The following is a 12006-nucleotide window of genomic DNA, read 5'->3' on the forward strand; positions in this document are numbered from 1 at the left end:
TGTGCTCAAGTTTGTAAGTGGTAAAAAGTTCCACCTGCCTATTTATTTACTGGTATTTCTTTTCTTTAGGCTGGTGATCTGTCCCAGTATTTGGAAAAGCACCCAGGAGGTTTGGTTGCTAATAATGTTCGGCTGCTTTTATTCCAGCTACTGAGAGGACTTGCTTACTGCCATCATAGGAAAATTTTACACCGAGACTTGAAGCCGCAAAATCTTCTTCTTTCATCTGCAGGCGAATTGAAGCTGGCTGATTTTGGTAATTTGTCACTTTGTGTGTATTTTCTTTTTTCCTTTTAATACCGAATTTTACACCGAGATTTGAAGCCGTGAAATCTTCTTCTTTCAACTTCAGGCGAATTGAAGCTGGTTGATTTTGATGATTTGTCACTTTTTTTTTCTTTTCTTTTTTCGAATTTCACACCGAGATTTAAAGCCGTAAAATTTTCTTCTGTCGTCTGCAGGCGAATTGAAGCTGGCTGATTTTGGTAATTTGTCACTTTGTGTGTATTTTCTTTTTTCCTTTTAATACCGAATTTTACACCGAGATTTGAAGCCGTGAAATCTTCTTTTTTCAACTTCAGGCGAATTGAAGCTGGTTGATTTTGATGATTTGTCACTTTTTTTCTCTTTTTTTTTCCGAATTTTACACCGAGATTTAAAGCCGTAAAATTTTCTTCTTTCAACTGCAGATGAATAGAAGTTGGCTGATTTTGGTAACTTGTCACTTTCTTTTTTATTAGCATTTCGTTGTTATATGGTGATGTTTTAAGCTTATTTCTTGAACTTCTCAAAATCATAAGCTGGGCAGGGAGTAGCGCTCAAGCTGGGGAGGCGCAAACTCAAGCAAACTTTCATATACAAATCTAAGGGAAACCTAAAAAAGCCAAAAAAAAATAATTATTAGCTAAAATTTCTAAGTTCTTTTTGAAAGTACCAAACGAGTGGCACATTTGTGCAGACTGTAAGAACTTCGTGATGTTGAGGCATTGGGGAGCTTAGCCTCGACCCTACAAAACACTGTTTTGCAAAACCAGCTTCACCGTGATTTACTCACCACAGCCTAGCCAATTTATTCGAATTCCATTTTTGTTTTTATTATGACAAAAACGGGAGAGAATCTGGGATCCTCGTTGTCGTTAGAGATGCAAGGGATAATATTCTGGTTCCCAGTTGCGAAACGCTTCTTTTCTTGTTAGCGATATAAAGGTTTCATTTCCTCTTAAGTTAAAAACCATAGAAACTGACCGGAGACAAAAAAAAAATTAATTTAAGTCAGACTTGGACGAGATTCGAGTAAGTTAGCATGTGTAAATATTTTCAAAGGAGGATGCAATGAAAATGACATCTTAAGAAATCACTCAGCATTATTGTATGATTTCAGTATTATTTATTGTACAGGATTATTGTACAATTTGACTAATTTTCAATTTTTCTCTGGTTTGTATTCCAATCAGTATAGAATGGATGTCGCCTAGATTGGGTTAAATGCATAACCATGAAAAAAAACTTGCAAAATCGTCTGTATGAAATTCGTCTTTTTTCTGTTTTTCTCCGCCTCCCCCTCCCCCAGAAAGTGCCTCCACTTACTAAATCTATTCTCGCTTGCGTCTGCTCTGTATGTGCCCTTTTATCTTTACTTCAGACGTTACCTGTTCTTGTTAAAGTTTTGATAGAAGATAATAACAGAGATTAACGTTGTTACAATGAATAGTATAAAAAAAAAATGTTTGAATAAGTAAGTAGCAAAGTTACTATGTTTCACCTAATGCTTTCTTGATTTTGATCTGGTCCTTATCCTATTTTGAATTGTTGAAAGTCTCCACCCCTTCCACCATGTCCCCCCCCGGGGGTTCCCACATATTCAATTATTTACATGCAAAGACGATTCGGCTATTATTATCAGCTCTGTGTGTACTTTCGTATCCAATTTTCCACAGTATCGCATGAGTTCGTGAATATCAACTTCTCCAATAACTTTGATCAATAAATCGCATCAAATCATTAGGCTGGGCAGAATCAAAATGAATTTTGAAAAATTGATTTTATCAGTTAGAATTTATAGAATGCTATTTTCCAAAGCTGATAAAGTCCATAAGAATAAGTTGCTTATAATGAAGGCATGGTCTTAGAGAAGGTTGAAGATTAAGCTAAGATTAGTAGACCAATTTAGATGGCTAGGCCTAATTTGGAAAACATAGGCCAGTTTGTTTCATTGTGTGCATTATAGCCTGGGCTTCGCATAAAAAGGCGTTCGTTGGGCATAGCAGCTAAATGTCTAGACTAGCATGGGGTTGGTTTGTTCTAGCAGTGGTACGCTTAAGCAGTCAATTTGTTTCTAAGCTAGAACAGAAGTCGAAAAGAAAAAACAAATGGAATATACCATTTGATTTCTTTAGATGGCCCTTATCCTATTTTGAATTGTAGAAAGTCTTCACCTCCTCCACCATGTTTCCGTACATACAATTATCTACATACAAACACGATTATTCTGCTGAATGTCCCCTCCCCTCGATTATGCTACTTATTTCCGCAATAAATATCCCCACACTTCTTTGAAACTTTCTCAGTAATTTTTTCTTTCATTAATTTTTGCGTTCTTGCAATCTCATCCTCAAGTGTCATTATTACTGATGTTATTTATACATCCCTGTGCCATACCCTAACATAACAAGATATATGTGTTGTCCTAGGCTATCTAAAAGGGCTGAATTATTTTGCCACTTAAAATCTTTCACTATTTTTTGCCGCTTAAAATCGGATGTAAGTAAATTGTTTTATGTGATCCCCTATAAAAATTACCGTGTTAACGTGTGAATTTTATTCGTTTGTGATTTTTATGTGATATTTCGTCGGGAAAAAAATCATATATATGGGAACCCTGGCTTAGACTGAACCCCTAAATATTGACATATTTAGGGCTGTGGCAAATGGTCTTAGTTTCAATTGGTGTTGGGATCTTGAGGGGGGTTGCAATGATAACTGTCCAAGTCCAAGTAATAACTCTCAAGACCAGAGCTCTTGTTTCGGTTCCGTTAATGGGTTGGTGTATTCCCCCCTCCTCCCTCGAGATTCCTCCCTCTTTCAAAATTTTGACAAACTAGCTTTTTTGTATTTTCTGAAAAATGAAAAACGGCATAATTGCCCCCCCCTAGATCTTGAAGAATGCTTTTTCGCCCTCCCCGTCCCCTAATTTCCATGTTGACACAACTGCCGAAATGTAAATTAAAACTAGTTGAGACGCCTCTAATTGGCAGCCATTTTTAAGCCATCATAACGCAGCTTTGAAAATTATAATTTAAAAAACTCAGCCTTTCTATGACTTTTAGCTTTATTTAGGAGTGTTGTATCGTCAAACGGATTTTCTCCATTTATAGCAGATGAGAAATCTGAAAGTTTTTTATCCGATTTCAAGATATGTGAAAATTCTTCGAATGTTAGCTTGTCTGTTTTTTTGTATCCGGATTTTTTTTTTGCTGTTTTATATTTTCTGTTATTTACTCTATTTTATTTTCTCCCTTTTTATTGATAAAGGTTCTTAGAAAATTTACTAAAAATCTTAAATATTATGTTCGGTTCTTTCTCTTAATTAAAAATGTGGCCTGTTTTATATATTTCGATATTTTAGTTTTGTTCGAGACTCAGCTTTAACTGTATAAAAAGCTTGACAGAATCATTTATGCAAAAATTCAGTATATTCTATGAGTCTTTTGTAACAGTGAATGGGCTTATTTTCCTGAATATTATACCTCTCACATAGGGGACTAAAAAACGAAGATCTTTATTTTCTCAATGAAGCTATTCCACTAACAAATTCTTTTATGATAATCTATTATAAAATTGTTCATTCGGGAATAAACTCTTCTTTCATTTCGTATCTCTTGGCAAAATGTTTATGCTAATGTGCTTTACCCCCATAAAAATGGGCTCTTTCTTTCCCAATAAAAGTTGGAAAAAACAACTTTAGTTTTTTTAAACATTTTATGTTTCATTTAGACATATAGTCATATTTTTTATTAGGCATGACACTTTGTTTTTAAAAAACACACTATGTACGCAAGCATGAACATAGCCTGGGTGCGCGGGGGTGGAAACAGACCCCTTCCTAAATTCGGGGAATTTTTAAATCTAACCTTTGTGGTAGGTGCAGAAAGAGTTTTTCTCAACCTTAAAACCTTAATTATTCGAATTATAGATAAAAAAATTACTTGCTAAGAACAATTACTTAAGGTTCAAGTTCCCCGTGCAGATCTTAATCTCTCTTGTTTCTGCTCTTCTGTAGTTTCAATATGCAAATATGTCATATATGTATATATATATATATATATATATATATATATATATATATATATATATATATATATATATATATATATATATATATATATATACTGTTTGTTGCGAAAGTGCTTATATATATATGTACGATATTGTGGGCTATATGACTTGCAGTAGGCAACGTCTAGCCCTTCTTCCTTGTTTAATAGGCCCTTGTTGGTCTTATATTTCTTCCTATTAGCTTGGTATATAGCCGTATCTCCTATTCTTCGTTTGTCGTGTCTTGAAGATTATTGGAACGATGGCTTCTTGAAATATATATAGTTTTTTTAAGAACTTGTTGCCCATTGAGTTAATTTACCTTATTCTTTAGTACAAATTCTTTAATATGATTGAACTCAACTTACTAGTTCCTAGTTTATTGCGGTAGATGGTTGGAACGCATTATTTAGATAGAGTGGATGTCTTTTTTAAATGTTGATAACCTAAACGCTGAGTTTATTGGCCTACATCTGTTTCTCCAGGCGTGATAGTCTAAGCCACAGCTTAGATATACAATACAGTTATGAAAACTCCTATCTTGCCCATGAGAAGCTTTTGGTACAGAGCTCTGAACTCGGCGCCTCCTAGATCGTGCTACAACAACATAGGCGGGAACACAATTTTGTTTTGTTTGTCCAATTGCTCCGATCTTTTAGATTCAGACTGCCAGTTTCCTGTCTCCAGCCACTAGCATCGCTACTGCACACTGTGTCCCAAAAATAAATCGAGTTTTCATAACTGTATTGTATATCTGAGCTGTGGTCTAAGCCCAGCACCGTTGGTGTGAATATCTATTAAATACATAAAGAATACCTCTTTGGTTCACAGGATTGGCCCGTGCACAATCAGTTCCTTCTCATACATATTCTCCTGAAGTTGTGACCTTGTGGTACCGACCGCCCGATGTGCTTCTTGGTACAACTAACTATACGGCAACACTTGACATCTGGGGGACGGGCTGTGTTTTTGTTGAAATTCTAACTGGACATCCAGCTTTTCCAGGCGCTAAAGATGCTTATGACCAACTTGATAAAATATTCCAGGTACTACTGGCTTTCTCTGTTTTACTTTTGCTCTCTATTAATACTTCATATATTTCTTCATAATGATCACTGTATGGTTTAGAATAGTTTACAGGGCTGTGAGGCTATTCTAAGTTGTTGCTTCTGGGCGCCACAAGAAAATTCTTTCTTGCTTATAAGAAATTTTTAGAGAAACTTATAATTGAAATTTACGCTCGTATACACTTTTTTTATTTTCAATTGATTTTTTGCGTCTATTTAACCTTTTTAATAACAAGATTAGGACGATGAATACTAGGGAAATTATCCAAATTTGCTTCAAATTTATTCAGGAATGAAAATATTGCTGACTTCCAAATACCTAAAATTTCGATAACAGTATTGGAAAATATAAAATAGATCAGCAAAGCTGATTAAAGGATTTACTTCATATTATGCTTCGATCTCATCTGAAAACTTGTTTTAGAAATAATTTTGACCAATATTTGCATAAAAAAAAATTGATTATAGAATAAATTTATTGGGTCATTTTAACTTTAAAGTTGGTTTTAGTTAATTCTCAACTTTAGAGACAAATTGTAAAGTTGTGCACCGTAAACATTTTACATAGAGGCGATGAAAGTCAAATCCGCCTCTGACAGTACAGCACAATTAAAGGAGGCAGTATAATTATTATTTGCGGCAAGTTTGTGATAATTTCCATTCGCTTTAAATATGACTTGATTATTCAGTTTAATTTTTGCTCATTTCAGATTTTAATATGGCTCTTTACTTTTCCTCGAAGAATTTCTGTTTTGAAAAACGTTTTCAGTTGTTTGTTTGTTGTTTTTTTTTTTTGCAATTAAAACAAAATATATCGATTGAGAAGCGTTATTAATCAGATCATTATCGATTTAAGCATGAGTGACGATTATGCTGCAGTTGATGAAGTTTTTCAACAGTGGCGTAAAATTAGGAAAGTAGGAAGGTACCCCCCCCCTGCCTTCTCAATTGTGGATTTCTTGAGATGTTTTTATCGAAAAATACATTTTTTGGTATTTTCATTGGTAAAGCAAAAAAAATATTTTTCCCCGCCCCTTAGATTTAAAAGAAATACATTTTTCCCCTCCTCCGCATAAATTTTCTTAATTTTAAGTATTTGACATATAACTATTAAACCTGATAAAGCAACTGAGTGGCTCATTAGCCAGTGACCTTAGTTTACGGCTCTTTCTGCGCCTAAAAAAGCAATAATAATAAAATAAAATGGCAAAAGCAAAAATCCCACAAAGATCTATTAAACCGGAACATTTTTCTTTATCTGCTTTTTTTCCAGACTTGGTTCATTCGGTAATGTTTTTTGGGTTCTAATCCTGGCTTACTTTTCAAAATTGAAGTTACCCATTGATTTTATTTATAGCTACTATATAGATTTATCAGTAAGGTAGTGGGAGCAGTTAAGATGTTAAAAATAGAATAGCAAAGGTTCAGGGCGTTTTTTCACTGTTAAAAAAAAGTTTCGAAGAATATTAAGATAAGTCTGCAAACCAAGATTAGAATATTGGAAGGTACAATGATGACAGTTGTTAAATATGGCTCTGAAGCATGGGCGCTACGAAAAGCGGATGAAGATTTGCTAGATGTTTTCCAGAGAAATTGCCTACGGATTGTGCCGGGTACCCAGCTGACGGACTGTATTTCAAACAGTTGGCTGCACGAAAAATTTGGTTCAGTCCCGCTTTCTAGGGCTTTAATGAAAGATAGGTTGAGATGGCTAGGCCACGTTCTCCGGATGAAGGATGTCAGATTGCCGAAGATTGTCCTTTTCGGCAAACCGTCTAGGGGTAAACGGAAAGCAGGTCGTCCTCGTCTGGGGTAGGAGTATGTCATAAATAAAGATTTAAAGGAAATGTGAACTTTCTGGTAGGGTGTAAAGAGGGAGGCTTTGATTTGATTGGAATGGAGGAGGAGCGTGCGTAGCTGTATTGGCTACGATGTTATTTTATGAGTTATTAATAAAAGTAGTTGTACTCTATAGAGCAATAGTTATAAATTTGCTGTGAATTAATTTTGATATTTGTATTGCTTGAAGATACATAGGCCGCTAAAAACTTAGGCCACTAAAATCATTTTTAAATATTTAATTGATTTAATTATGGGATATTTTATCTCCAAGTATCCAAATACCATATCTTCCTCGTCGTTTTGAGTGTGCTCTTCGATTATATCTCCACGACGGTACCAAATTTACAGAAATTCTTTCTTCCTTCCAAAATCTCTCTGCATTTATCATGTTCCTTTCCTCAATTTGCTCACAAATACCCTCTTATAATACCTTATATGGCAAAACACTCACCATTTAGACAATACTTTTCATTTTTAATTTATTTCAATTCATGGATCCTATATTTTTCATCCAATTTCATTTCCCATTTACATTAACAATTTATTTCAGCCATATTTATATCACACCTAATTATCTGCTCAAAATCCATCAATCATCAAAATCGTTACAGAAGCAGGTAATTTTTTTTGAAAAGATACCTTGGCTTTACTTTTATGTTTGTTCCCTTTTCAAATAATACATTGACCCACTAACTCTGGCAATGTATTTTATTTAAAAGATACACATTGTTTTGTGTTTTTCGTGACGAATTCATTTTCTTATTTCCAAACAGGGACCCCTTCTTGGTCAGTCCTTTGGGATTAATTGACTTATTTGTAGCTTAATTAAAAGCAGTCTCTTTTCAAAATTACATTGATTGGAAGTACTTGTATGTTTTCACTTGATTGCAGGTTCACACGATTTGCAAACATGGTTTGAAGCCTTTGCAGAGCTATTTGAACAGGATAAAATGATTGAATTGAATAGGAAATGGCAATATCGAATTTCTCGTTGTTAAATAGTAAAATTAAACAGATTAAAAGATATCTCTATCTACTAGAATAGCTATTCAATAAGCACGTCGCTGAAGCGTTGAGCCTAGTTATTAAGCACAATTTCAAAGTATGCTGGTAAACCAAGTCTCTTATCAAGTGCGTGTTTGGAGTTTTTTTTTGTGTTGAAAAGTGAAAACCTGAAAATGTGTCCAGAGCAATTTTTGAACCACAAAACTAAACATAGGGCTAAAATTCAAAAATATAAACTAAAAAAGAAAACGGAAATGGGACGTTATGATAAGAGGTATAAAATGCTTGAACAATATTTGAACCACAAAAATAAACATAGGGGTAAAATTCAAAAATATAAACTAAAAATGAAAACGGAAATTGGACGTTCTGATAAGAGGCATAAAACTTGAACAATATTTGAACCACAAAAATAAACATAGGGGTAAAAGTCAAAAATACAAACTAAAAAAGAAAACGGAAATGGGACGTCATGATAAGAGGTATAAAGGGCTTGAACAATTTTTGAACCAAAAAATAAACATAGGGGTAAAATTCAAAAATATAAACTAAAAAAGAAAACGGAAATGGGACGTCACGATAAGAGGTATGCAAAGGATAAAAAGCTTGATCACCGACCTAGTGGAAGTTACATTAGCAAGGGCTGAAAGTTCGAGGGAGTGGAGAGAAGTGATAAATTAGAGCTGGCTTTAAAGCCAGTCATAATATGGCTTTACATAGCCATATGGCTTTAAGGCCATATTTTTAGTCACGTTAAGTTAATATTTAGACACCAAATTGAGTAAAGTCGATTTTTAATAAATTGCTTTGTCCTTAAATACCGTGCCTTGGATTTGGAATTTGATCTTCGGAATGGCTCTTGCATGTGAAAATTATCTAGTCGAAAAATTTTTCTGATCTAGAAACTACAATTTTTTTATTTGTTTCCAAATTCATAGTTTCACGCCCCTCCCCCCCAAAAAAAGTGAAGGATTATATTTGAATAAGTTTCTTTAACGGAAGACACTTAAATTTTTATTTTTTGATGCTTCTTGGGAGTAAAACTGAATTATTTTGAAATATATTGTTTGTTTTTTTAATTTATTCACAACATTTTCCTTGATTGTTATTATTGTACATTTAGTTCCCTCGTAAATAGATAATTCATATAAAAAAGAATCTAATGAAATGAGCATAAAATAACAGACTAAAAACTCATACGATAAATGACAAAAATAAACAAGTAGAATATTGTATACAAATTTCAATTTTTTTTCAAAACAGAAAAAAGATTCCTGTCACTTTAATAATTTTCAGCTTTATTTTACTAGGCGCTCACTGAGGTGCTACAGAGTTCCCTACAGAGGTGCTCTTTTAGGTCACCCTATAAGTTAATTAGCAGTCACGGTTCTAGCTAGGCAACCTTGTGAAAGGTTCGCCGTGACGCCGCAATGAGGTCATGCAGATAGGCTTTTCTTTCTAGCGATAAGACGAGGAAAGGACCTTAGGTTGTATTTGAGAGCCCCACCCGTCTCATATCACTGGAATAGCTCGTCAAGACATATAAACTTGTGCAAATTTTAATAGCTTGTATTATGTTGTTTTTATTATTTCTATCAAATAGAAATTTCGCACTCTCCATCTAAAAATGAAATACTGTTTTCTTCTCATCAAATTGTTCATTTATCTTTTAGGTCTTAGGCACTCCGACGGAAGCCACGTGGCCTGGCGTGAGTCAACTCCCGAGTTATAAGCCGGCGAAGCTGGCGTTTCATCGCGCTCACAGACTAGGGCGGGCGTTCCCACGTTTGTATGATATATCCAACGCTGAATCCCTTGCCATTAAACTACTCCAACTCCGTCCCGAAGCCCGACCTTCTGCTCGTGATGCAATGCGTCATGAGTTTTTTAGCTGTTTACCAGCTGAACTATTTTCTTTGCCTGATCGTAAGTATCTTTCTTTCGTTTTTCTCTCTCCTTCTTTCTTCCTCCCTCTTTCCCCTCTTTCTCGTTCCCTCCTCTTTCTCTCTCCGCCCTCTCTTTCTCCCTCCCCCCTCTCTCTCTTTCTCCCTCGCCCCCTCTCTCTCTCTTTCTCTCTCTTTCCCTATCTAATTCTCACAGATGTTTACTTGGTGCATTAATCCGTATGAGCTGTCATAAAAAAGACAAAGAAGGTCATTGATGTTGTGACTATCTTTATAAGAGGTATATTCTGTTCCAAGATGCCGACAATTATCCAACATAACGAAGTAACATCTCTCGAATGCTATTAAGTCCGAAAGATGAAAAAATGGCATACCAAAAATCGATTCTAATAAAAAGGAAGAGCTGTATCAAATTTTCATTAAAAATATCTATATCAGCTACGATATTTTTGTTTAATCTTAGAGAGTGTAATTCGCTTTTAACTGTGACATTTTTTTGTCTCTTACTATCTAAATGTGATACCATCGGATCTATTTTTCCGTCAAATAAACCGAACAGTCTAGGCGGAAGAACAGTTTTTCTGCCTAACACTGTTTTTTAAAATATTTTAGGTGTCATCATTTTTGATGAGATAATATCTAATTTTAGGGGCTGAATGGGTTATTACCTACACTTATAGGCTGAAGCTTGACTTACTTTGACTTAAGCCTCCTGCCGGGCACTGCTCGGCGTAGAGAGTGACGTCTGCCTCCTCCACCCACTTCACTTCGGTCCATGGCGAGTATTTGCTCTTCGCCGTGTCTGATGTTTGCCATCGCCAAGAACTCGGACAGGCTGTCGGACCAACGTTTCTTCGGTCGGCCGCGAGGTCGTTTCCAACCAACTTTGATAGGGTCGAAGTCATAGATCATCTTTACGGGTAGATGTGGTGGCATTCGAAGCAGATGCCCGAACCATCGTAAGGTTCGCTCGGCTGCTTGAGTCGAAAACCAAGACTGCTTTGTGAGCTGCAGAAGCATTTCATTGCTGACGAAGTCGGACCATCGTAGGCTCTCAATCCTCCTCAGGCTCTTTGCATGAAATACGTCTATTTTCTTGAGGGTTGACTATACCACGTGTACTGATGAATAGTTTTGCGTTGGAAGTAGGTGTTTGCAATGTAAAGGTCGTGAGATCGGCACAGTTCAAGTAAGTGGAGCCCATTGTCGTTAAGTGGGTCGGGGGATACAGGACCAACTGTGCCACGCCATAAACCCATATCATCGCGCACTGTCGCATTAAAGTCGCCAAGGAGAACAGTTATATCATGGGGGGGGTACTGTTGCAAGGCATATGGACAAAGCAGAGTAGAAATCCTCCTTAGTTGCATCATCAGAATCGTTGGTCGGGGCATAGCATATGATGACAGTCATCTTGCCATGCTTGTGTCCAAAGCGGGCCTTCATTAATCTGTCCGATACAGCTTCGTGTAAAAGTAAGGCCTTTCTTGTAAGGCTATTTAGTGCAAGGCCAACACCATTCCTTCTCGAGCTTCCTCCAGACCAGAGCAATGAGTCACTGTTACCTATTCGCTCTTCTCCGCTTCCGGTAAGACGTGTTTCTGTAAGACCTGCAATTGACACTTTATTCTTGCGAAGTTCTTCAGAGAGTAGGTTCTTTGACGCAGGTGCATTCAAAGTCAAGACATTCCAGGTGGCTATTCGTAGCCCCCTTCGGTCCATAAGGTTTAGTCTGTCAGTCTTTCTGACGTCGTCAGCATGTCCATTGGCGCGCGATGGTCGAGATCTTAAAAGGGAATCCGGATCCGAGGCTATAATATCACTTTTCGTAGCTCTTAATTTTCGGGTGGATGGTCGCTAGACCAACCGACCCA

General features: G+C 36.0%; 1 protein-coding gene across 2 annotated transcripts in view; it reads left to right on the forward strand.

The window, feature by feature from the left end:
• LOC136031356 (cyclin-dependent kinase 14-like) overlaps positions 1-12006 on the forward strand; it is a 200031-nt gene that overhangs the window by 181383 nt on the left and 6642 nt on the right. For both annotated transcript variants that reach the window (XM_065710856.1, XM_065710857.1), the window contains 3 exons: positions 70-256; positions 5146-5360; positions 9902-10154. In XM_065710856.1, coding sequence (XP_065566928.1) covers positions 70-256; positions 5146-5360; positions 9902-10154 — 655 coding nt within the window. The remainder of the gene's footprint in view (positions 1-69; positions 257-5145; positions 5361-9901; positions 10155-12006) is intronic.

This window comes from Artemia franciscana, chromosome 9 (genome assembly GCF_032884065.1).
Source record: "Artemia franciscana chromosome 9, ASM3288406v1, whole genome shotgun sequence".
NCBI classification, from domain to species: Eukaryota; Metazoa; Arthropoda; class Branchiopoda; order Anostraca; family Artemiidae; genus Artemia; species Artemia franciscana.